General features: G+C 36.7%; 2 protein-coding genes across 2 annotated transcripts in view; one reads left to right on the top strand and one right to left on the bottom strand.

The window, feature by feature from the left end:
- Window positions 1-1883: 1883 nt before the first annotated feature.
- Smp_144570 (putative serine hydroxymethyltransferase) lies at window positions 1884-14904 on the bottom strand. The gene is made up of 9 exons (XM_018794471.1): window positions 14861-14904; window positions 14240-14513; window positions 14126-14205; window positions 10622-10925; window positions 9113-9235; window positions 6920-7231; window positions 6328-6604; window positions 3074-3181; window positions 1884-2233 (listed from the first exon to the last, which is right to left on the bottom strand). Exons 2-9 carry the CDS (start codon window positions 14420-14422, stop codon window positions 2106-2108), a joined length of 1515 nt encoding a protein of 504 aa, XP_018648881.1. The 5' UTR covers window positions 14423-14513; window positions 14861-14904; the 3' UTR covers window positions 1884-2105.
- A 4391-nt stretch (window positions 14905-19295) lies between these two features.
- Window positions 19296-25979, top strand: part of Smp_144560 (putative nucleobindin) — a gene marked incomplete at its 5' end in the record, with an annotated part of 59369 nt that continues 52685 nt past the window's right edge. The window contains one exon of the mRNA XM_018794470.1: window positions 19296-19329. Coding sequence (XP_018648880.1) covers window positions 19296-19329 — 34 coding nt within the window. The remainder of the gene's footprint in view (window positions 19330-25979) is intronic.

Genomic DNA, 25979 nt, shown 5'->3' with positions numbered 1-25979 from the left:
GTTAAGGATAATTCTACAGTACTTTAGGTAATCATACTTATCATTATAATTGAGTAAATTCATGGAATAAATACACTACCCAGAATAGCTCCTCTGATAACATAAAGGAATTCCGAAATATGAGAGCTTACCACTTGGATTCGATTGTTAATGTGGGAATCAAGCCAGAATAATGGTAGGATTTGTGTCCGGAGATTCTAGTTCCAAACTTAAAAGACCATAATGAATGTTCAGCACAGTATAATCGACCTGTTATTTATGTTAGAATATTAAACATCCCAATTGTGAAAATTAGGACAACACATGTAAGCGAACAATTGTTTACAATTAGATCGTCATCATGCCTTACTCTAATATACATGAATATTTATACGAAAATGTTAGACCAATGAAGGCTATTTGAGTCAATAATCACAATTAAATAGAATACGTTACCGAGCATAATAGGTAAAAGTACAAGTTGATAGTGGGAAGACAGGTGTACTGGTAGTAGTACGACAACAAAAGTCTTATCAATAGTTGAAAATTGGAAATAGGAGGTCAAACGTGGGCAAATAGACTTTGAATAGTGATCACCAAGCGCACCAACTAAACGTTATTCTATCCTTTCTGGATAGATCACGTACAGATTCGTTCGAAAGATAATATTCGGTTGCTTTATAATACAGTGTTTCCAATTCTGGGAGAGTGCTTCAATTCACAAACGTACTATTTCAGTCAATGCAAGCAATACAACCAATGAGGGAGCAAACCAATATGGCTGCCCCCAAGACTAATTATCAACTAAAACAAAATAAGTGCAGTTCAGGAAGAAACATGGAAACTCAGTGAAGGCGTAAGAAAGATAAAAACTGTGATAAAATACAAATATTACCATCTCAAATGAAATCAAATATTAACAAAATGTACAACTCAAGGGACCAATAGAAATAAATTACAAGTGTATACATGGAGGCATTTCCACGCGCAAAACCTTAAAAATGATTCTTACACTTGGCTTATGGTTACTAGAGCTGAAATGTCACCAAATTGATGTTACAGTGAGCTGAGACAGAGTAGCTTGGTCCTTGTAGATTCGTTTATGTATAGATCTACAGAAGTATCGTGGAACAATTTGAAGAAAGCAGTACTCGAGGTTAGTGTAAAGTGTCACTAGATCTAAGTTCAAGCCACTACTTAAGAAAGCTTCCTAGTTAAGGATATTCAGTATTTCTGAATAATAAATCCAGTTTATCTTTTGGGGATTTTTATACAGGGAAACCGATAAGTTATACTTATTGAATTTAAGAAGAAAATGAAAATGAGGTGATAACCCCTTTGTGGTAAATAAGGAACTAACACGAGTGATACAAGGAAGAATAACAAGTGTAAATACGAGACACAATGTATTTTTCTGAACTAGGAACAAGACGTTATATTTCCGTCCATTGAATTCGATTGCATCAGTGAAGTCGTATTTCGATAGAACACGAATAGGCTTCAATTAGCTTTTGGCATCTTTAAATCAACTTTGATTATTTTCAAAGTAAAGGAAAACGAGGTGATGCGTACGAAGGCATCTGTACAGGAGTTGAGAAGCTATTTATCCGAATTACTTGATCTTTACAAACAACCTGGTAATAAGTTAAGGTTATCTGAGGTGACAGATACCAATAGTGTCTTGAAACACTAGATTTTCTACAACAAACAAAGAGGCTTGTAAAAGTGTGGCTATCCGACTAAATTTGATTGCTATTTTCGTAAAAGAAATCCGAGAAAACCAAACCGAATGAGTAATAATTTGTAATGTCGCCAAATATCGTCATTACCTAAACTATGAAGTGATGAACACTCTTAATGATGTTACAGTTATGTTATATAAAACATGAAAAAGTGGAATAGTTCAATTTGACTAGACAATTTATTTATTGAGTGATTATACAAATAAAACATAGTCAAATATTAATCTAAAAAAGCATAAGAAAATCCTAATTGTCACACCATAAGTGATACAAAAGTTAACAGAACACAAATAAATCCAATCACAGTTTGGGCAGCAGTATTAAACTAATATTTGGAATACAAACTAGCAGATGAAAATCGATGTTATTTGTGCATAGATGTACTTAAATATCTTCCATTCCAGGAATTGGGAAACTAGATGCAAAATCAGCAACACGATGACGTAAATCCTTAATCTTGGATTTTATGTGTTCATCTTCTTGAAGGACAAGTTGAAAAGATTTAAGATTTTCTGAAACGACAAAAAGATATACTAATTCATAAAAATAACTTGATCATAAGAATCTGTTTAGTGTAGTACATATTTGTGTACCCTACATCATATTTTTCATACAAATAAGATTACAGTAATAACAAAAAATATGCACACAGACTTGTAGTAATCAAAAGCGAGCTTTAATGACTGCATACTTGCGAATGGTTGAATGAAATAGCGATATCAGTTCTAACTTCAGTCTTTATGCAAATCTATATCATACATATAATCGTTTCTTTCGATAGTCTACGTTTACATTATATGGAAAATCATCAGAATAGTATCGTGTACCAGAAGCCGATGGGGATTAAAGACCTAACCAATGTACCTGAAGAAGTCTGTCAACTATAAATCTCCTAAAAGACAGAAACAAAATCTGATCAGAGTTTAAGTACGTAGTGCAAAAGGAGCAGTGGTTTTTTGGTGGCTATTCTAAGACGTAGATGGTAGAATTATGTTTCAGGATAATTATGATGAATTTGTATACATCCTGTAGTAACGGATCCATTCATATTCCTATCGTAAGTTAGTGAGGCTAGTTGAAGTGACAATATCATGAAACCAACGTATCTGTATGAAAGATGACAACTTCACACAAAATGTGGTCAACTTACAACATGCAGTAACATAGTGATAACTGTCAAAAATAATCGGAATGGTTCGGAAAAGAATTGGTAACAAAAACTACATAAAATGTGAGGAAGCTTGGATATCTGTACTTAAAAAACTAGTTTCACAGATCATTAAGATCCTTTTAGAGATTCGCCAAACACTGGCATATTTATGTTGTAAAGAGTAACTCAAAGAAAATCTTACTTGAGACAGACTTAACCACAACTGTCAGGTCAAGTAATTCGTCAATAAATGAAGCAGCTTTTTCAAAATCTTTTTCCTTAAACCCACGAGTAGTTAACGCTGGCGTACCTAGAGAATGAAAAGAAATTAAAACATCTATCATGAAATATATCATATGTATACGAAACGTCTGCCAACAACCTCCATTTTCAATGAATTCAGAGGATGTACTCGAATATTAACACCAAAACTAGAAATAAATAATTCACCAATTCAATATTTTTCAGAGTATGGTACGATTAAACGCCTGGTATTCAATTAAATATGAAAAGGTATGAATGATAAACAAAACCCCAAATAAATCTGCTCATTTTATCCACACATATAGTGCAGTGGAACACAAAATCATTAACGTTATTTAGCATATGTCAAGCGACAGCAATTTCACATCCTAACTTGAATTCTCATGTAACTAATTAACGTAGTTATTTAAATAGCTCTGAGATGGAATTTTCGAAGGTTAATTCTGCTACTAGGTTGACCAAACCTATGAAGGTGAAGCAGGATTTGAATCCAGTTGTTGAGAGCTAACTGCTTTACAATATTACAGTCCAGTCTAAATATAGATTTGGACGAGTTGTCGTTCTAGAATGTAATTAATCATGTTTATATAAAAGGAAACATTTATTACCCTTAGTATTGTAAACGACTACATTATTTTGTCGTCGATATTTAAGACTTGTCAAGCACTATGTTCAGTATTAACGCCAAGAATAGAATAGCAAGAAATGGATAATCAAACGATGTTTACGAAGTCACATGTAATGGATACAATGCAGTATATGCAAGATTACAGAGATGGCTGTCAGTAAGAGTAAATAAGTCGAAACACTGTGTGGAACAAAGTCCAAAAACTACAGAAGAGCTCGTAAGTCTTGGAAATAAATGGTCAAAGAAATCGTAATAGAGGAAAACAAGGTGGGAAACTCACACTTAAAAAACAAACATGCCTCATAAAGAAAGATTGACTTTTGTTTCCCCACATCTATGAACAAGTTCCAACACACTGAACGGACGAAAGTTACAACCTGACAATTAATGACAAGTGAGAGATTAAAACTAACATTTAACACCTATTTTAACCTGTCTGGCATGATAGATAAGAGTTAGGCATAATACCTAGAAAATTGATTTTATTACTTAATTAGTTAACAACAAAGAAAAGTAGTTTACAATTGTGGCTTGAATTGCTAATCATAGTTTTTATTTCTGTCAAAATATTTTGTAATTAAGTGTGCACATTTATTTAAAAAATATTTCGCAGTTTATTTCCCTGTTATGCGTTTATTCGAGGACCTTAACATTATTAATTTAATTTTCTTGAGGAATCGTCACTACGGACAAACTTCACATCAATCCCAGTAAGTGACTGCATAATTCCAAACACACTAAGTCTCTCTATTACAACTTAAACTGACACATTACAGATGATAAATTACATCATTTAACTTGACTCAATTCCTGCTGACTTTGGTAAACACCATACATAAAAATAAATGCAAATATATTTTAATGGACAAGTGTTTTATTACAGTCGCATTTATTTTAACAATGTCTCCATTTTTTGGACTATAGATAACTCATAAAGAAAACAAAATGAATTCTTCTGTGATCGTTGACCTCATATATGTATTTTCATCTTCACGATCAAAAGAATAACTTTAAGACACACTCGTAAATGAATATCAAGATTATTTTTATTTTGAAGTCGTCTCACTATTTATATGCACAAATTGAATCTAATATCTTTCATTATCTAAGTGTCGTATGTATTTTAAACAGTTCAATCAAATTTTAGTGAAAGTCCAAATCAAATAATCCCACTAAGAACAATAAAAGAAAACTACTGATTCATTAAAAAGAATGACGATATTTCAGCGAAAGTTTTCTTCTCAACGATATCATCTAACTGAAACTTATGTTCCTTTGACAGAAACCAAAACGCTAAGTCGAAAGTACTCCCACAGTCCCAAAGTGTTATGAAAACAGAATTCAGGGGAGATGCGGCTGCTGAGATACTGAGGAACACATTAGACCTCTGAGAAAGACGGCTGATTCATTGGAGCTGCGAAATTTTCTCCAGTAAGAAACCCACTCAGGGAAGAATCGATATTAGAATGTTGCATTAGGTTACCTACATGTGGACTATTCATTTTACTTGGCTATGTGGACCAGGTTACATTGGCCGTACAAAGCATGTGCTTGGTAAACAAATGTCCGAGGACTATCTACAAGGGAATGCAAATCGATCACGAGCCCGATCCTTTACCACATGGTCAAAATCGGTTATACGCCATCACGTGAATCGCCGTTCAAGTTCACCTACAATGTAAGAACTTCCCCGAAGATGGTTCGCACGAAGAATGTGTGCACAGCTGAAGTTATAGCAATTTAATATCTTAAACCCCACCTCTGTATACAAAAGGGCCATATTCAATTACTTCTTATTCGAGTCTTAGAACCCTTTCAAATCTTTCAAGTCGTAAGTGCTAATTATTAGCGTTTTACGTTCTCCATTGTAAAGTAGACAACTGTCTTTTGCATTTATTTTATAATTAATTTCTATTACTTCCGAAACTATTGCATGACCTCATTTCTTGATGTTTGACTGCTTGGTTAAATGATGCAACGCTAATTTTATTTAATGATTGAAAACTTTAGATAACTTCAATTACTTTGAAATGATACTCTCCCATTTATTAATTATTATATTCAGTACTTAAAATCTTCCGATAATCTTTAGTAACTTCGTTTCTATAAACTTTTACATTCGATACTCGAATAAGTGTGTGAACACCTTTGATCATTTTATAACGCCATTATTTTGTTCTAGACTACTAAGCGTAAGGAGCCACCTACAAATGTGATTGTACAGCTTTGGAAAATAATATTATCGAAAAGAAAACTTCCTTCGCTGAAACATCTCCATTCTTTGAAATCCCATCCAACTTGAATTTCATGAATAATTCAAGTATAGGGTTTTACATGTAAGAAATTATCAAACTGTTGTAAAGGAGAATTGATCAGACCATATAAATTCAAACTTTTAGTACGTAGATATGAATGTTCATGGTTATTTCGTTAATTATTCCAAGGTAGTTAAAATAACATGATAACATGGCTTAGATGAATTAATAAGAGCAAAGGATTCTTTAACTGAATTAGAATTGGATAAAAAGTATAAGTATATAGGAAGCTAAAATTAAGTATTTTACCAATTCTTAAACCAGACGGCTGCTGTGCACTAGAATCACCAACAACTGTATTTTTGTTTAGAACAATACCAACAAGATCACCAATCATTTGAACTCGTGCTCCATCTCCCCGACTTAATTTTGGTTTACCAGGTGATTTAGATAAATCAATAAGAATGAAATGGACATCAGTGCCACCTGTCACAAGGCGGATACCGAGTGATGTAAGAGCATTAGCCAAAGCTTGAGCATTTGCTAAAACTTGACGAGCATAATCTTGAAATTCAGGTTTACTTGCCTAGATAAAATGTAAATGTACACAGCGAATTATTTTAATTACTAATTAAATTGTTATTAACAACTAAACTATTATTGCTTAATTAAATAATGACACTACTATTGATCATTAAAAAGATTACAAAGACAGTTTATTATGGATACCGAAAATACACGCAAGTCACAGTGTTGGTTGTGTTGGTCTAAACAGTGTTGATTCTTATAGTGTTTGGAAAATGAACATGTACATCTCTTTATGGGAAATGATTTACATTTTAGGGGAATGAAAAGAAAAACAAATTTAACCAAAAAGCTACATATCACAACATAACGTTACCTCAAACGCCATAGCAGCAATAGCAGCTATTGTATTTTCATGTGGTCCACCTTGAAGACCAGGAAAAACCGCATTATTTATTCTTGTTTCCAACTGATCAACAGGAATGCTACAATTTACTTTAGGTTTCTCCATAGGTCTCTCTTTTTTGCGATAAAAAATGATTCCAGAGCGCGGTCCACGTAAAGTTTTATGTGTTGTAGAACTCACAACATCTGCATATTCAAATGGCGATGGGACAACTTTTGAAGCAACTAAACCTGAAATATGGGCCATATCAGCTAGTAATACAGCTCCAATTGAATCACAGATCTAGGAACACGAATAAAAACGAAGTCTATGTTGACACCATACATCTTTGAAATTACAGAAATAGTATACTTAGAAAATGTTTCGATTCGACATACATTTGGCTCTACAATCTAATAACAATCATAATAAGTTTTGATTTAAAACGTGACAAACTGAAAATGTCCTGATACGTGCAGACCATTATTTATATCCCAAACAAAACGTTTTGAACCAAATTGATCCTGTGAACACTGAATTCTGAGAATTTTGTTCGTTATCGATATGTTTGATTTTTAGCGCACTAATGGATTTCATGCAATTGGTTCCCTTTATGAATTTAAATTAAGCCAGAACAAATATTGATGCAGAATAATATGAATTCACTATATTTCGTGGTTTCTCGTCAGCTGCTTACAACCAAATTGTATTTGGATTTTAGCATTAAGATAATAAATGGTGTGGAACGATTGACACAATTAAATGTAAAGGATTGGAATGACAATGATAACTATAATTATATATATATATATATATATATATATATATATATATATATATACTACAGCAGGGATCAACGCATGATGAAACAGACATTTGTAAATTGGTTTAAGAAACATAAACCCGAACTATAAGCAACTGTTTAAAAAAGTTTCCTCTTGATGTACTATGGGTTAATTTAACTGTCACTGGCTTGGGAGGTTATTTTATTTTAATAACTAAATATCGTCGTTATAACTATGGTCATGCTACTGATACAGACAAACTTACGAAGTGTATACAAGCGACTGATTGTGTGGTTTGTACAACTTTGATTTCCAATCTGTAAACTATGCCATCCATCTATTTTTCTTAATTACTCGGTTTGTCAAGTGGGGGTTGTCGTTCTAAAAATACACCAAACCATAACAGCATTTCATTGTGACTGGAAACTCCTTTCATTGGTTGATGAAAATGGGTCTTTGGTGGTGTGTGTTAGTTACTACTAGTAACAACCACATATCCATCTCAGTAATTTATTATATTGTAGGTTGATGAAGTTAAACCAATAAAGTTTGTAAATTGTTTGCATGCACTTAGTTACTGACTAATTTAAATCCATTAGTAGTTGTATCTGTTACGGATTTATTTTATAGTATTAATAAATCCCCATATGAAATCCTTCTTTCTTTCTACAATAGAACCGTATGATTATTTGCTCCGTGGCAACAAGTAGAAAGTATCGGTTTTCCGCAGTCATAACAAGTATCCAGTATTTGCTACAAAAATCCTCAAGTGACGCGAATACAAGGGTTTTAGAAATGCTTTAGGAAATTTCCAATCTTTAACTCATTTACGACATACAGATTCATGGATTAAAACTTCTATACTTTCACTAAAGAATTCAAGTTTAAATGTCTAGATATGGGCCTTCACGAAGGATACATAGACAATCATTTCGCCAAATAAAAGATTTATAATTATGAATTTTGATGGAGAATTGGTGTTTCTAATAACAAGACTCACAGATGGTGCAGTTTATATTGTAGAGGATGTTGGACTTTTGCTTTTGACTATTACGTCTTTTCTTTTATACAATATGAAGCAAATTAAGGAAATTCGTACTTGAATAATATTACCAACACAATGTTTAAATTTCTCTTAATCTTACCGATATTATTTCATGTTAGTGTGCCTGAACTTTGAAAAATATGACAAATTTTATTCAGCGGAAAGTGTAAGCTCAATCATAATATTATGCACGACTATTATGCTTATTCTTGAGATATGACGTTTTTCATCCAATCTACCACAGTGAAACGTTATTTTGAACGCTCACTATGAACTCTTACTTTCTGTTCTAAGATGCAAATTAACAGTTCGTTAGTAATGTTTTTTGATAATCATGTTGGTTCATTAACCTACTTGACGAAAACGCTTGTAATCCAGCAATCGTGGATAGGCGGTAATTCCAGCAATTATAAGTTTTGGGAATACATTAAGAGCATCTTGCTGTAGTGCATCATAATCGATCAGTTCCGTCTCCTTCTAAAAATGAGAAATACGAAGAAAACAAATAACAGTTAGATGAGAACTTACACAAACAAATCAGACAACGCAATACTTCATTTGAGAAAAGAATGGAACGAAATTACGATTAGACTACCAAAAACTAGATATGGCATCAAATATCTATGAAAATCAATTTTAGATGGAATAATCATCTTCAAGTTTTCAGGATTACTAAAATATTAAACCGTTACAAAAAAATACGAGTAATAAATGACTAGCTGGGCAAAGGACCCAGATCTTAGTTTTCACTTGGTTATTGACTTGTCTGGATATTATATTATTTACCACTTAATTATTTAAACTATCAACTCGATAATCAACTAATGAATCTACAAGACCAACGTAAACAAATAATTGACTCACTATTTACATTGAGCGTAAATTATGTGGTGAACTGATAATAGGAACTAAAAATATGAAAATCCCGGAAATATGTGACATTTTTATTTACTTGTTAAAATACATTGACCAAGAAAAGCAAACAGATAGTGGGAACTTATATAGGTCTAGCAATTAGGTATAACAAACTTTTGAAACCTAAGGCTTTCAAATGGACAGTAAACACGTGGTGTGACTGAAATCCGGTTGAAAACAGTCAACTTCACCTTTATACATAAATTTATTTCGTATCTACAATCTAGCAGGAAATGAGTCTATCGTATGTCCAGAATGAGTGGTAATGTTACAAATGTGGACAATAAATACATGTGCGACCTGAAATATGATTATAAAAAGATTTGTAGTTTATCTTGTGACGTGTAGGGATCGCGAAATCCATAAGCATTACATTTTCACAACTCGATGCAAATTTTCTACAGTCAGTCAGTCAGTCCGCTACAACGTAGAACCAGGCACATTTATGCATCGGTCCAAGTTGTCATACCTCGTTAGCACAACAACATGAACACCGGATTCATAGAAGTAGTTAATTCTATGGTGATAATATATAAAAGAAAGGTGGTATATAAGGATATAGTATAGGAAAGCAGATATGGAGCAATTTTAATCTCAAGGTTTAAGGGAAGATAAACAGTGTGTACACCTACGCCATTTTGATCGATTCTGAGTCATGTCATCTAGAGTCTCCAACCATTGGTTACGATAGTCACGCGGACCCCAACCAAGTAGTCTGCATCTACCAACATGGCTTAGACTAGAAATTAGTGACTTCAAGCTTTGATGCCACAATTGTCTACAGTGCTGAGACAAGACTGACAAACCTGGAATAAATACAACAAGGATTACGACAGTCCAATAAAAATATGTACACAGCAACATTATGATTACCTATCCTGAGTACACAGTAAAAAAAGCTAAAAACCGTTGTTAAATTAAACTGCAAACACAAATAGTGAAACTTACATTTAGACGATAGGGGATAGATTCGAAAAAAATGGATGTGGCACTTATCTTTTTTGACAAAGTCTGAAAACCATGTGTAAGGTGACCACCGTCAGGTAAATGAAGGCCCATTAACCTGTCATGAGGATTAAGTAGACCGGTATATACAGCGAAATTCGCTGGGGATCCACTATACGGTTGAACATTAACACCCCATTCAGCATCACCAAGTGCTGCTCCAGGAGTCTTGAGACCGAAGAGATCTAATAATCTGGATTGTGCTAGAGTCTCAATAGCATCTATAACTTCATTTCCTCCGTAATATCTGTAAATTAAGTATTTTCGGAAGCGCAACAACAATTGTGTGTATCCACATGGTACTTGTATTTTGCCAAATGAACTGCTTACCTGTTATATATATATATATATATATATATATATATATAGTTGTAGAAAAGTATTCCTGGCGTTTTGTGACTCAATGTAAGTCACTTCTTCAGAGTAGATAAAAATTGACCTTCATTAAGTCAAGAAACATCAAAAGTACGATTTTCTACTAATCAAAATGTGACGAATTTACTTGAAACTATCATGTTCGGCTCTGGAATTGATACCTACAAGTTCATTATGTTATCCTGTGATTTTCATTTTCAAGATATGGGTACAGCCGAAACTATTAGTACCACCATTAGTAACATGACTAGACGATTCCCAAGTATTTTCATCAACAGCTTTTAATATACACTAAACCGATAACACTAATAAGTGTGATCAACTTCTTTGTTTTAATGTAGACGCTGAAGACGAAACCAGTTGTATACCTGCCATTTATCTGGAGTCCATCCAATTGTTTCGTGAAAATAATACCTGGTTCTCTATAAATCTTACATGAACAACGATTATGGAAAGCAGTGTCAAAATGCTCCTAAATACAATAGTTATAGATAATTGTGTTTGATTAAAACAACCTTAAGCTGATAATCATTACGCAAACTACTTTCAGGCTCCTTTCCAATTCGAAGACGTTAACAAACATTGCATACTACGAGCAGGTTTTAAAAAACAGAATTGACTAGTGAACCAAACACATTGGTTACTCAGATCACAATTTAGTGACATAGCATGAAGGAGATTGGTTAGTATAAACAGCTAAGTAGTAAACAAACCCATTTCACTAAAGCAATGACCGAAAATTGGCCAACATGTCAAACATATTTATTAGTTTAGAAATAGAAGTGTTCGTGACTATGATTGAAACAAACTTCAGTCCAGTTCAGTTATCCAAAATATCCAACCATTACAGTTACTGAGAATAAACACCAAAGGTTATGAATAAACAATGAATGTTATTGTTTTAGAGGATACCATTATAATTTGGGAATCCTACATATACTTACCGCCATCTAACTAAAACTGTTATTTTTATGATGTCGAAGATGCTAAATGAAGACTATTTATTTATTTATTTATTTAAACACAAATATTGGTACAAGGGGGCACCAGATATATATGCGCCACATGCTAAATGAAGATAGATATAGCTATTCGTCAATTCATTTTGATGAATAGATAGATCCCTGTAGTATTTGTACGAACTAATGATTCTTTTGTACTTGATGGCTCACAGATTACGGATTACAAATACAATATGTTAACCTGTGTTTATCTAGTTCTGTCTGACATAAATTGTACTATTTCGGAAATTCTTAGCACATTAGTTTGAATACTACTAATTGTCAGTAAAAAAAACGTGGTACATGAATAACAAAATACAGAACGAACTGAGACGGAATACTCCAGACATTAAAATACCAACTATATACACGGTATTGAGTCAAAGCGTAACAGTTACCACACAAAAATTGGGATAAAACAAGACACTTGAAATTCACGTGCCGATAACGAATTTCTAACGAGCGTGAAAATTATAGCCTTAAGACGATTCAGTGTCTCAAATTCAAAACAGCTTTAGTTGACACCTAGTATCACGGCTCTTAAATAACTGAGATACATGTTGATTAGTTACTGTGTTGTTTAACCAAGGGTTTATGATATCCATTGATACAGAACCTTACTTCCTTTACCTTCAGTGAATGATTTTCTTGGGAAACGTTGATCATCTGGGTATAAATAGTCGATAGCCTGGTTAAGTAGTAAGACTGAAATGCTTAGTTTACACTTTATTACCTAGAGTGTAAGGTGCCACTTCACAACTAAACTAGGAAGACCTAAATTTAGAATTGGCACAATAATTATAAGGTCTGGAAGAAATCATAGGTAAATAGTTACTTAGAGTTTTGCGGTTCCAGAAAGTAATGTGTGAATTGAAACTTAATTCAAACTACATTAATCAGTCTTCAATGATTAGTACAGCGTTCACGAGTGGTTCAATAAAATAGGCTTTGTCCAAGTAAACGGTCGGTACTAACAGTCAAAAGCTCCATGAACTGAGACCAAGGTTATTATATACCTACAGTCTACGTTAGCAATAGCCAACAAACCACGTCACAACAGATGACAGTAGGTGAGACACCATTACTGCAGTGGTCCATATTCATGTATAAATTAGTGGCATAATGCCACTGGCAGCGTATTAACCTTACCAAGTAATTTGTGTCCACAACCGGTAGGACTAAACTATACTGCCGAACCAATCATAAGCTTTCGCGGGTTTTCAAGGTCACTGCGCTAAGTTCGGTACCTAATGCTTACGTACGGTCGGTTTACAACGGATTTTAGAGAAGACGTGATAATTCAGCGTCTACAAGAGAAGTGATCATAAGATTTTGGCGCGAAATCCAATTATTCATTTGTATAAATAGATTTTTGGCATTATAGCTGATGTCAGTTCGTGATGAAAACCCTAAGTATAATTCCTAGCCTTAACAATGAACTGTAAATCATAATTTGAATTCTTCACACAGGTTTATACCCTCATTTGGTCTTAGTTATTATGTTGACACTCTCAGAGTCACTCTAGCGTCGCTCAAAGGTTGTCCATAACTTATAGTCTCACCCATAACCCTAAACCTTAACTCTAACCCTAAACCGTAAACCATACCAATATACTAACATTATGGAAGCTATGTGGTCAAGGCTAAATAAATTTTTGAGACCTTATCATGGTTTCAGAGGTCGACTACTATGGAGCCACATGGATGAGTTCCTGTATCGGATGCATTATGATTTTAAAACTTCTGAACCAATATTTAACATTGATAAGTTTTTAAGTCATGTAAAAGAACAATATCCCCTCTAATTTTTGAGTTTTGTATAATATATTTTTACTGTATACTAACTGTCTTCTGATTGGCTAATATTTCTCAAGGTCATTTAAGATTCGTTCAAAGGACGGCAGTATAGTTTAGTCCTACCGAACATTCTTATCAGACCACACGTAGAGGGAATGATGGTAAGTCTCATTAAGCTTTTAGTTAACCTTACATAGCACTACACACTTCCAACGCAAGGTCGCTGGAGAGCTTTAGATATTAGAATTATAGAATTATTTTTCAAGAAACATACCTTGCAAAGGGATATCCTTCTGAATATTTGTTTGTTAAGCATGAGCCAAGGCATTCAAGAATACTTTGTGATACAAAGTTCTGAAAATGCATACAGATGGACCAAGGAACATACTTCCGAAGCAATTAATTCAAGTGATGATCGTTGTCTACTTTTTTCTCTTTGTATCAATTCCCACAATTCAATGTCCTTAATTTCCAACATCCTCGTACCATACTTCGCTGACGTGCATACCCTGAGACTAATTGCTTTCAAGCAACACTGGATATGGTGCCATAAGCGTTTTGTGACCTCCATCGACGCAATCGGTCAATTTTATCTGTTCACGTTTAGCCTGGGAGTACTTTGGGTACTGTAGGAGCGCAGAGAGTCGTGTGTGAGAGGGAAACTGAAAATGGAAAGAAGAGAAGTAAACCGAAGACTTAGTAAGCGCATAAAATGCAGTTTCAATAAAGAGAGCGAAAAACAATCAACAGCATAACAAGCTTAATATTAGGGATCATTCGGGTTCATCGTGGTCAGTGAATACAATTGCTTTTTCGTTTATCTAGTCACCCAATTGTATACATCTTGGAATAATTTCTATCGGTGAGACTACAAAGTGACCTCGCGAGAACGTCCACCTACAAACTAGGACTAAATGAAGGTTATATAACAGTGTCGAGAATTAGAATTATGACTGACAGTTGGTGATTATGGTAATAATTAGATGTAGGTTTTATATCACGAACTTACGTCAGCTATAATGTCATAACATCATTTAGGGCACGGTATAAAAAGTCAGAGACTTTCAAAGGCACCCGCGTTTCGTTTTAAAGACCTTGAACGGTCTGACAAGAGGAGGTCATTTCAGTCTTCAGTAATAAGGATAGGAGGTCTAGTGACCCATTTTAATCCTTGCAGTTTCTTACACTGTGGAGGTTCAATCTCATCTTGAATATACCAACTGCGCGCGCTATTTAAAAGGACAGTGGCATAGTTTCTCGTTGAGTTAAATTCACTGTTTTGATCGTAAATTACGTGTCAAAACTACTGTTTACACTTTAATTGAATTTATTTCAGTCAACGTGACATTGTATTTGTGTGTTTTGATCCTGTTTTTGTGTATTTACTGCAGCAAAGCATTCTTGGTCGACTGCGGTTTGATTATTTGATTAAGGTTGTGATTTGTCTTACATATCTACCTTGCCTATCATTTTGCTTCATTCTAAGATGGTCGGCTCTGCACACAAGTGTGGACAGCCATATTGCTTATTCCCCGTGGAAGAAGGGATGCAATGTGACGAATGTAAGAAGTGGTTTCACAAAATGTGCACCCGCTTAAGCCCCGCTGCCTATAAAAGGTGTTCCAAACCCAATTCTCATTGGCTCTGTATGTTTTGTTGCTCAAGCAAGACATTAATCATTCAAGAAGCCATTAGCTTTCTAGCGTTAGCTAAAAAGGTCGACGTAGGCCGTGCCGGCAACATGGATACTGATAACGAAGATTGTATCAGTGTCGTAAATGCTGCCATGGAAGGTACCAGACACCCAATTTCGCAACACGAAACAAAAATTTCTACTCCGATACAACCAATGAAAGACACGCCATTAAGTACTGAGGGACAAGTTGCTTTAGCAGCGACTGATGACCCGGCTAGAACCACTATCATCCAGAGTATTTCCAATCTGGATGCTGAGACTAGTGGGAAATGGATTACGCGGAAACGTAAAAGAAAAGGAAAAATACCCAAAGAAAGCGCGCGTATAGTCGATAAGTCCTTGTTGGACTCACGTCCTGCGCATCAGGCAACTCCGCTCAACTCCAAATGTAAGAAAATATTTAGTACTGTTGTGAGTCACTCGCTCGACCCACACGACACTGTTATGAAGAAAGCTAACAGTAAGAAGCCAGTAGCTAACCGGCAGGATCTGGCATCACGGTTGAAGGCCGTGAATACGAATTTTAAGGAAGTTAAACAGGTCCCTAGTGTAATCATCTGGAACTTGGAAGAATCGAAAGACACCGATCCCGCTAAGAGACATGCCCACGACCTGCAGTTAGTGGGATTGTAACAGCTCAGGTTGGTTGGTTAAGAGTTGACCCCAAACAACCAAGCATATGCTGAAACAGTATTGTTCAAGTATTCATTCACTTCCTTACTTTTTGTAAGCGTTATATTCCCTATTATCTTATATTGAATGTTGAGAGCCTTCGTTTGTCTGAACAGATAATCCCACGCTCCACTGTGACTGCGCGAAGATCGAAATAAAGACCTATTCACTACTTCTCTGGTTTCTTCTATCAATAGCACGAGGGTTACCTTAAGGCACGAAAGTGGTGGGTCCGAAATCAAAAAGACTTAACTGAGACCCTTTAGTTTAATACACCTAAAAACGACATCTCCAGTCACATCAGATGTTCTGAAATTCGGACAAGATCAGTAAGGCAACTTCAGAGAAGACCGACCAAACACATCTTGGTGTCAGTTGATGTTGATCAGAATCCCACTGCGCAGAACAAAGAGACTACAGCCTTGCTAATGGAATACGCCATGCGGCCAGAAATACTAACAGCGACGAGTTTGCATGAAACTAGTAAACACGCGTTGAACAACAATCTGCTAAAAGAACTACAAGAGAGATGCCACTGTAGACAAGGACCAGGTAATGAGACAAATCAAGTGCCTGTGTAGCAACTTGAGAAAACTAAGGGGTAGACTAGGGAAAATCATAGACATGGGCTTTCAGCTAGACCTGAGGACCATAGTCCTCGCTGAAACATGACCATCGCACAACACCATGGATGAGTAAGTGAGCTTGCAAAACGTGACATCTGACACGATAAGATACACAAAACATGAGGTGGAGTGGCAGCATATATTAAAAGCCACTTCAAGGCCGCAACATCACACAGTATTGAATTAACCGAGGTGACGGAATCGTGCTAGTGTTACGGCATGTAATGTTTGATTGGAAGGATACACCGGCTCCCTACACGTCCGAACACTCAAAAAGATGAGATAATACAGGGGATACTAAGGTTACCACACCTCAATTTTGATCAAATACCACCAGCCAGAGGCTTCAACACTCCAACATCAAATCTCACCCTGACTATATATCACAGTTCACAAGCGATATCCGACATGTCAAAGGTCAGGACAATCAGGCGGCAGATGCTTTATCTAGGCTAGAAATAAACGTGCTACAGCAGTCTACAGTAAACTTCGAGACATTGAGAAACGAACAAGAGCAGGATCTAGAATTACAAAACCTGCTTAAAACAAACAATTCAAGTCTTAATTTAAAACAGTTCCCATCACCTGTCGATGGTATTCTAATCAACTGTGACACGACCAAGGCAATGCCGCGACCTTTCGTTCCCAAAAGTATGCGAAAGTTGATATATAATAACTTTCATTCTTTGTCTCATCCTGGCGCAAAAGCTTCAACAAAACTAATCAATGCCAGATATATATGGCCGAATTTACAGAAGGATGTACACAAATGGGTTAGAGAGTGTTCAGCATGTCAACAATCAAAGATAAATCGTCACACAAATTCACCCATAGGTGTTTTCTCGCAACGAGATGCACGTTTTGCCCATGTGCATATCGACTTGGTAGGTCCTTTACCACGTTCAAACGGTTTTAATTATCTTTTTACATGCATTGATCGATTTACCAGATTCCCTATAGCCATCCCGATAGCGGACATCACAGCGGAAACAGTAGCCAAAGTTTTCATGCTGAACTGGGTAACCATTTTTGGTACACCCATAACAATAACGACGGATAGAGGAGCGCAATTCGAATCCGAACTATTTAATAACTTGGCTAAACTTCTAGGCTCCAATAGTATACGCTGCACTGCATATCATCCTCAGGCTAATGGGATGGTAGAACGTTTTCACCGTCAGCTAAAAACCGCCCTTATATCTCACTCAAACCCCAATCAGTGGACAGAATTCCTACCGTTAGTTATGTTGGGAATACGAACATCTGTCAAAACTGACGCACAGTGTTCAGCTGCGGAACTGGTTTTCGGAACAACTCTGAGACTACCAGGTGAATTTATTAACCCTAATACTAACAGTCGAAGACTTAATTTAGAAAATTATGTAGATCAACTACGGGACCACATGTCTAAACTTAAGCCGATTAATACTCGTGAACAATCGCGCGCCGTATATATACCTAAAGACCTAAGCAATTGCACGCACGTCTGGATAAGATGTGACAAAATAAAAGCACCACTCAGTCCTCCATTTGAAGGTCCTTTCAAAGTCGTCTCAAGAAAATCTAAATATTTCGTGATAGAAAAACATGGAAACATCGACACAGTAAGTATTGATAGGCTAAAGCTGGCTTATCTAGATCATGAACCACCATACGTGTTGTTAGATCGTTTAACTGACAAATCCATTACGGAATCGAAATGTAAAGATGATAAATCTTTACAAATGACTAAAACGGTTCGCTGGGCACATCCGATTAGTCAGTCAAGGATGTTGACAGTTTCGGCTGCAGGATAAATCTAACCACGTAGCTAATCAGACCCTGCATCTACTTAAAAATAATTTTTTCTTCCTCATTCCGCCTCACATACAACTCCCCAGACCTTTTACCTTTGATATATAAGTGTTATGTTAAATATTTTTTTTAAATACTGGACACATAAGCTAGGTATTCCGAAACGATGGCTGAGGATTTTAATCAAACTCATACAACTAACACTGGCAAATACAACGAATTCAAAAAGCAACCCAGGCGAGTTTTATAATTTCTTTTTCTGGTTAATTAACTATGTTAGTTGTACTTCTTATATATCTGTATAAATTTTTCACGTAGACTGGCTATACATATATACCATATGAACTAATTCTAAAAGTTTTCGGTCGAAGATATGTTTAGTAGCTTGATACGATTAATACTACTATTAATAAGTGTTTTTTTTTAGACAAAACATTTTGGATTAAACCATGGTCAAGTACTTATTAAAGTTCTCATCACTTTTTTTTAATGTTTAGGAAACTTACGTAATGACTTAACCAGTTTTCCTGCAGCATGCTTTTTTTAGTGTGATCATATAACCCATCTTTATTGGCAATATTCAGATTTTTTTAAATTTCTGACATTTTAGAATCAATCCGTCCTCTTGTTATCTTTCTCTCATATCTGAGCAACTTATGGCCAACAAACGTCGTATTGAAGGGGGTTTTGGTGAACAAAAACGCAGGCCCCACGCACTCGAACCACTGCCCTCCTGAATGCTGGACCGTGTGCCTAGCCATTAGACCACATCAAACCACGGGGGAATGACTGCAATTTTTCCTTTTATCGACTAATCATTCATAATACTAATGAGTAATAGGACTTACACACTTCTGAGGTGCAAACCAATTCGTTACTTGGATGAATTGACGAAATATTGCTTCAATATATCATGCATACCTAAATCAAACCAGAAAAGGGTATTTGACACAACTGTACTTGGTCCGCATACTCCACACAATTTTTTTTGCTTCTTAATCGTATATTCGTTTCCGTTTTGTGGATTACACTGATGCACCCTTGGTTACGCACCTAGTTGTAAAAGGCGGTCATCACTGGCCCAAGGTCATGCATTTGATCGATTTTGTTAAAGAGTCCAACTTCTAGCAAGTTCACCCTTTTACATATATGCATTACAAAAGAGTTTTTTTTGTTTTCATGGTTCTTCGTGCACAAGATATCTACACTATGTTTATTTCCTTCCAGAATACCAATCCGTTCTGGAGGCCAAGCACTTACATGAACCGAACAATTATCATTTGCATTTATGTATTTCCATTTTGTATCTTATTATTTTATGCAGGCAGTGGAGCAGTTCTTCAGGTTTGCTTGATTTTCACCATTACCTTTGAAGTAGACTCTTCTTTACTTTTTACTTGAGGGCGACTCAAGAGGCAGGTGAGTAAACACCTGATAGCCGGTCTGAGCATGGAAAAATCGTACCTCACCAACATGGTGTTGGGTAGCCCGCTCGCGGCACTTCCTCAGATATTCTTATTCCACATTCTCACACTTTCTCTTGAAAGCACGCAGCAAACCGTCAGCGATAGTTGTAGAAAAGATCACATGCTACAAAATAAGATGACAAGCTAGTAAATGAAGAGACATCCATGGACTATCGTTGAAAGCGTTAGTCGTAACTGATTGTAAGTCAAATAGTGAGCGAGTTGATAATTTCGCCTCGGGATGAGAAATAGAACTAAGGTGTTTTCGATAGATAGGTTAACCGAACCGACGTTCCTACGGAAGTCGATTCTAGGGGGAAGCTAATGTAACAGCTCAGGTTGGTTGGTTAAGAGTTGACCCCAAACAACCAAGCATATGCTGAAACAGTATTGTTCAAGTATTCATTCACTTCCTTACTTTTTGTAAGCGTTATATTCCCTATTATCTTATATTGAATGTTGAGAGCCTTCGTTTGTCTGAACAGATAATCCCACGCTCCACTGTGACTGCGCGAAGATCGAAATAAAGACCTATTCACTACTTCTCTGGTTTCTTCTATCAATAGCACGAGGGTTACCTTAAGGCACGAAAGGATCTCTCATCAGAAATATACTGCCCGATGAGGTCCCAGGGGTACATATCTCGAAAGTCATCAGACTCGGTAAATATGTTGGAGGCGAAACCCAACAGAGAAGGATCTTTAAATTAGTACTCGGTAATTTTGAGGAAAGGGACGTAGCACTGAATAACGCACGCAAAACTCGTGACTCAAACATTCGTATTCGACCAGACTGGCCACTTGAGGATCGGATCAAGTGGAAGAATGCCCTAACAGAGTTGAAAACTCGAAAGCTAAAGGGTGAAGCGAACCTTACGATTAAGGGTTTTCGGGTAGTCAGGTCTTGGAAGCCAATGCTTCCGAGACCTGTGTGGGTAGAACGTATGTCTCCAAAAACACCTTAAATGTGTGTTACACGAATGCCCGTAGTCTTCGGAATAAGATGTCTGAACTAAGTTTGATGGTAGACGAATTAAATCCGGATATAATTGTTATCACCGAAACTTGGCTCACTGTAGATATAGACTGTTCTCCAGTCATTTCAGGCTACATCTGTATCAGAAGTGATAGAGTTAGAAGTCGCAAGGGAGGAGGCATAATATTATATATTAGGGACCACTTCCGCATAAACTCGATCATATCGGAGGCGCATGTAAGTGGTACGTGTGAGGTAGTATGTTGTACAATTAGGTCTAGAAACGGGTTAGTGACGATAGGAAGAATATATCGTAGTCCGTGTTGTCTCGCTGACGACTTTATCCTAAGACACGTCTGTTATTGGAGTAGGGCAGAATGTTGTCTCATCGTTGGAGACTTCAATGCACCCCATATAAACTGGATAGAGCTCACAGCTCCAGGTGGGGGTTTCGATAGCGTCCTTCTGTCATCAATTATTCAATGTGCACTTGTACAATGTATCGTTAAGCCGACGCATATAGACTTGGAACATAATCCATCATTGATAGACCTTGTCTTCACACACCACTGTGAAGATATCGTCGACATTCAACACCTTCCCCCACTGGTGAATAGTGAACATGTCGTACTTTCCTTTAAGTTCCGGATACATGGTATAGAATTTGCATCTGCTCCACCCCGTCCTAATATCTGGAGAGCTAATATTCCGGCAATCCAAGGCTATGCTATCTCAGTTGACTGGTCGGTCGATGCTGATGGATCGATTGATGATGCATGGAATAGGTTTAAGTCTACGTTCGAATCCGTAACTCAACCGTTTATCCCATGATCAGCACGTAAGCTATCATATTGCCCTCCATGAATTATTAAGGAAACCAGGAAGCTGTTGAAGCGTAGGAAACACTTCTGGGACTTATTCTTGTCAACGGGTCAGGCATCATTTAAGTGCGAATATAAAAAAATCAAGAATATACGAAAAAGACCATAGCTAAATCCCGTACCATTTACGGACGACAGTTGGCATATGATAATCGTACTTGTCCGAAGCGACTGTTTTCGTACGTTAAAAGGTGGACGAAACGTAGTGATGGTATCCCCTCGTTACTGTTAAGCGAAAATTCAGCTTTATTGGCTGAATCTGATCTAGCGAAGGCGGAGACATTTGCTAACTATTTCAGTGAAGTCTACTCTACGTGCAGTGTTACAACTACTTGTCCAGTTGACAATGAGATACCAGCCATAGGACCTTTAAACGTGACAGAGGATATTATTCTTCCTTTGATAACTAACCTAAAATCTTGCAAGATACCGGGCCCCGATGGGTTATACCCACGTTTGCTGTCATCGCTTGCGGACATTATCTCAAGACCGCTCACGATGCTCTTCAACATGTCCCTTTCACAGGCTCAACTACCTAGAGACTGGAAAGACGCCATGGTTAGTCCTATACTTAAGGATGGTCAGAGACGGATCGTATCTAACTACCGGCCTGTTAGCCTGACCAGTATAGTAGTTAAGTTATTTGAAAAATTAATTCGGGCTAAGCAACTGAGTCACATAGATTCGTACAATCTGTTAACTCCCGAGCAACATGGGTTTCGTAACAAGCATTCATGCTTGACTAACTTACTCATTGCGAGAGAGGATTGGACAGCTGCCCTAGACAACGGCCTGTCTGTCAACGTGATATTCATAGATTTTAGCAAAGCGTTTGATAAGGTTTCACACATAGGTCTTATGCAAAAGCTCTCGAGCTTTGGAATAATAGGTGCTATACGAGAATGGATAGGAAGCTTCTTATGTGACCGCAGACAGAGAGTAAGGGTCAATGGAAAGCTATCCGAATGGAAACCGGTCAAAAGTGGTGTACCCCAAGGCACCATCTTGGACCCTTTACTTTTCCTTCCGTATATTAATGAACTACCTTTATTACTTAAGTCTTCGACGTTATTGTTTGCGGATGATGTTAAAATTTGGAGAACAATAAGAAATCAGACTGATCGTTGTTATCTGCAAGCAGATTAAAACGAATTAGTTAGATGGGCTCATGATTGGGGCCTGGAAGTTAATTCCAGGAAGAGCGTGTTCATGCACATCGGGCACGATATTAGTTACCACTATACCCTAATTGGTACATCTCTTCCACGCGTTCATGAGCACAAAGACTTAGGAGTAACTATAAGTCACCACTTGAAAACTACTACGCACTGCAATGCGGTTGCTTTCAAAGGCTATCGTGCGCTATGGTCGCTTCGCAGAGCATTTAAATGCTTCGACGAGGATATGTTTCGAATTTTATATCCCACCTATGTAAGGCCACACTTAGAATACTGTATCCAAGCAGCTAGCCCTTGTCTGATAAAGAATACAAAATCGCTTGAGAGTGTCCAGCGTGTAGGGACAAAATTAGTGGAAGGTCTTGTTATAACGTATAACCTCTTAATATATATGAACGTGCAATAAGAGAGGAGTGGATTTTACTGATCGGACGCAAATGATACTTGAAATCGTACGAGCAGTCTAGAGTGCTAACCGGTCTTGCTTTCTGCCTAGCCCAGCCAGTTGAGTCCAGAACACAAATAACAGCCTCGGTAATATGAGTCATTATTTACAAACACACTGGGTTTTTATACAAACCAAAGTAACCAATAAACTGATTATAACTCAAGAATCGTATGATAATAAGTAAAGGTCAAAATCAAGCTAATGATAAGAGAAATACGAATATGAATAGTTCAGTTACGTAATAATTGTACAATAGGAAATAGGCATATTACATTGATCCATAAATAGACCTAAAAGTTACCATTCGTAATTCACCGGGGGATATAACAGGTCTTTATAAACTGCTTTACGATGAGCGTTTAAAACGTCTGAACCTTTTCTCCTTATCTTAACGTAGGACACGAGGTGACCTTGTACTGGCATTTCGTATCTTTAATTATGATCTAGGTGTTAATGTGTCTTATCTTTTTGCTCCCTCTAGCACTAATAGTCTCCGAGGTCATAGCAAGAAGGTTTTGAATCCGCGATCTAACAAGCTAAAGGTGGGGTCCTATTTTTCTCATCAAGTGGTCAATGACTGGAACGCTTTACCAGAACAAGTGGTATCAGCACCATCAGTGAACATTTTCAAGAAGAAGCTGGACCTTCACTGGAAGGAAATCTGTCAGGATTAACACAGGTTCATCAACATACTATCCTTATTACTAAAGACTGAAGACTGAAGAAGGTGCTGATATTACGTGTTCTGTTAGAGAATTCCAGTAATTCACTACTCGGTGCGAGATACGAAACTCTAGACGTAGACGATTTGATCTCGGTTTTTGGACTTTCTTTAAATGTCCTCTCAAATGACCAGCCCTAGACGGGAGGAAAAGATAGGGCATGTTAGTACCAAGGTCATCGTTCAGGATACGATATGCTAATATTAGATCACCCCGTATTCGCCGGTAAGATAACAGAAATAAGTTGAAGTGTCTCAGTCTGTCTTCATAAGATAGGCTAGATAGGCCTTTTACCATTTTTGTCCCGCGGCGTTGGACTCGTTCCAACATATCCGCCTCATATTTGAAACAAAGACTCGCTGCTTGAATCCCATATTCCAAATGTGGCCGTACGAAAGTTTGGTATAATAATCTAAACATTTCCCCATCCAGATACCGGAAAGATCTACGAATAGGCCATAATACCCTATAGCCTTTTGCAGCAGCAGCCTTACAGTGACTGGTTGTTTTGAGATCATTACTTAGTATGACTCCCAAATCTTTATAGTTTCTTACTTTGGGCAACACTAGTCCACATATTGTGTAGTGATACGAATCATCGTAGTTATTTAATTGCATCACTACACTTTTATTAGGGTTTACTTCTAGTGATCACCCGTTCATCCATGCCACTAATGAGTTAAGATCTTCCTGTAAAACTATTCTGTCTGACATACTATATATGGGTCTCCAAATCTTAATGCCACCGGCGAATAGCTGGTAATTCATTTATATAAAGTAAAAAGAGAAGAGGACCTAAAATTGTGCCTTGGGGGACTCCACTTTTTACTGATTCCCACGATGAGAGAGCCCCATTTATTCTTACCCTTTATCTCCTTCCATTAAGAAAGTCACTTATCCAGTCTATGACTGCATAATGAATTCCAAAACTTTCCAGTTTTAATTTAAGACCAGAATGGGAAACCTTATAAAAGGCTTTACTTAGATCCATGAAAATGACATCTACAGGAATATTGCGATCTTTTGCCTCAGCCCAATCTTCTCTTGCAATGAGATTTGTCAAACATGATAGACCTTTTCGAAAACCATGTTGTTCCTTGGACAAAAGATCATGTCTTTTCACGTAGTTTATAACAGCCATCCTAATAATTTTTTCCATTAGTCTTACAACTGCACTAGTTAAGCTGACGGGTCGATAGTCACTAACTAAATCCCTACTCCCAGCCTTATACACCGGACTGATTATTGCGTCTTTCCAGTCTCTGGGCAATCTGGACTGCCGTAGGGACATATCAAACAGTATCGCTAAGGGTTCAGCAATAACATCTGAGAGGGCTTTCATAATCTGAGGATGAATATCATCAGGACCACTAGACTTATCAGGTTTGAGATGCTGAAGTAGCCTTAAAACAGTTTCTCTCTTAATAACTACAGGGTCCATCAACAAGTCGCCACAATCACAATGGAATAGGTGATCGTTCCTCATTATTGGATAGAAAAAAGTTTACTGAAATATTTCGAAAAAGCTTCCGCTTTTTCGGTATCATTTCTTGCCAAACTTAACGGATTTTCTTGTATCAAAAGTGATGGTATTCCATCACTTCTCTGAGTTCGCCTCTTTATATACGAGAATAACCGTTTTTGGACTATGTTTGCAATCCCTAACCAAT

Source organism: Schistosoma mansoni, chromosome 1 (genome assembly GCF_000237925.1).
Source record: "Schistosoma mansoni strain Puerto Rico chromosome 1, complete genome".
Classification (NCBI taxonomy): Eukaryota; Metazoa; Platyhelminthes; class Trematoda; order Strigeidida; family Schistosomatidae; genus Schistosoma; species Schistosoma mansoni.
This window is presented reverse-complemented; position numbering and strand designations above follow the sequence as displayed.

What these genes read in the sequence shown, in the direction of transcription:
- Smp_144570 (XM_018794471.1), bottom strand. Translation starts at nt 14,422, where the DNA reads ATGGAGGTCACAAAACGCTTATGGCACCATATCCAGTGTTGCTTGAAA. An exon ending in GAAGGATATCCCTTTGCAAG is followed by an intron (nt 10,926 to 14,125) that starts GTATGTTTCTTG and finishes CTTAATTTACAG; the next exon opens with ATATTACGGAGGAAATGAAG. An exon ending in TGTGGTTAAGTCTGTCTCAA is followed by an intron (nt 2,234 to 3,073) that starts GTAAGATTTTCT and finishes TTGTCGTTTCAG; the next exon opens with AAAATCTTAAATCTTTTCAA.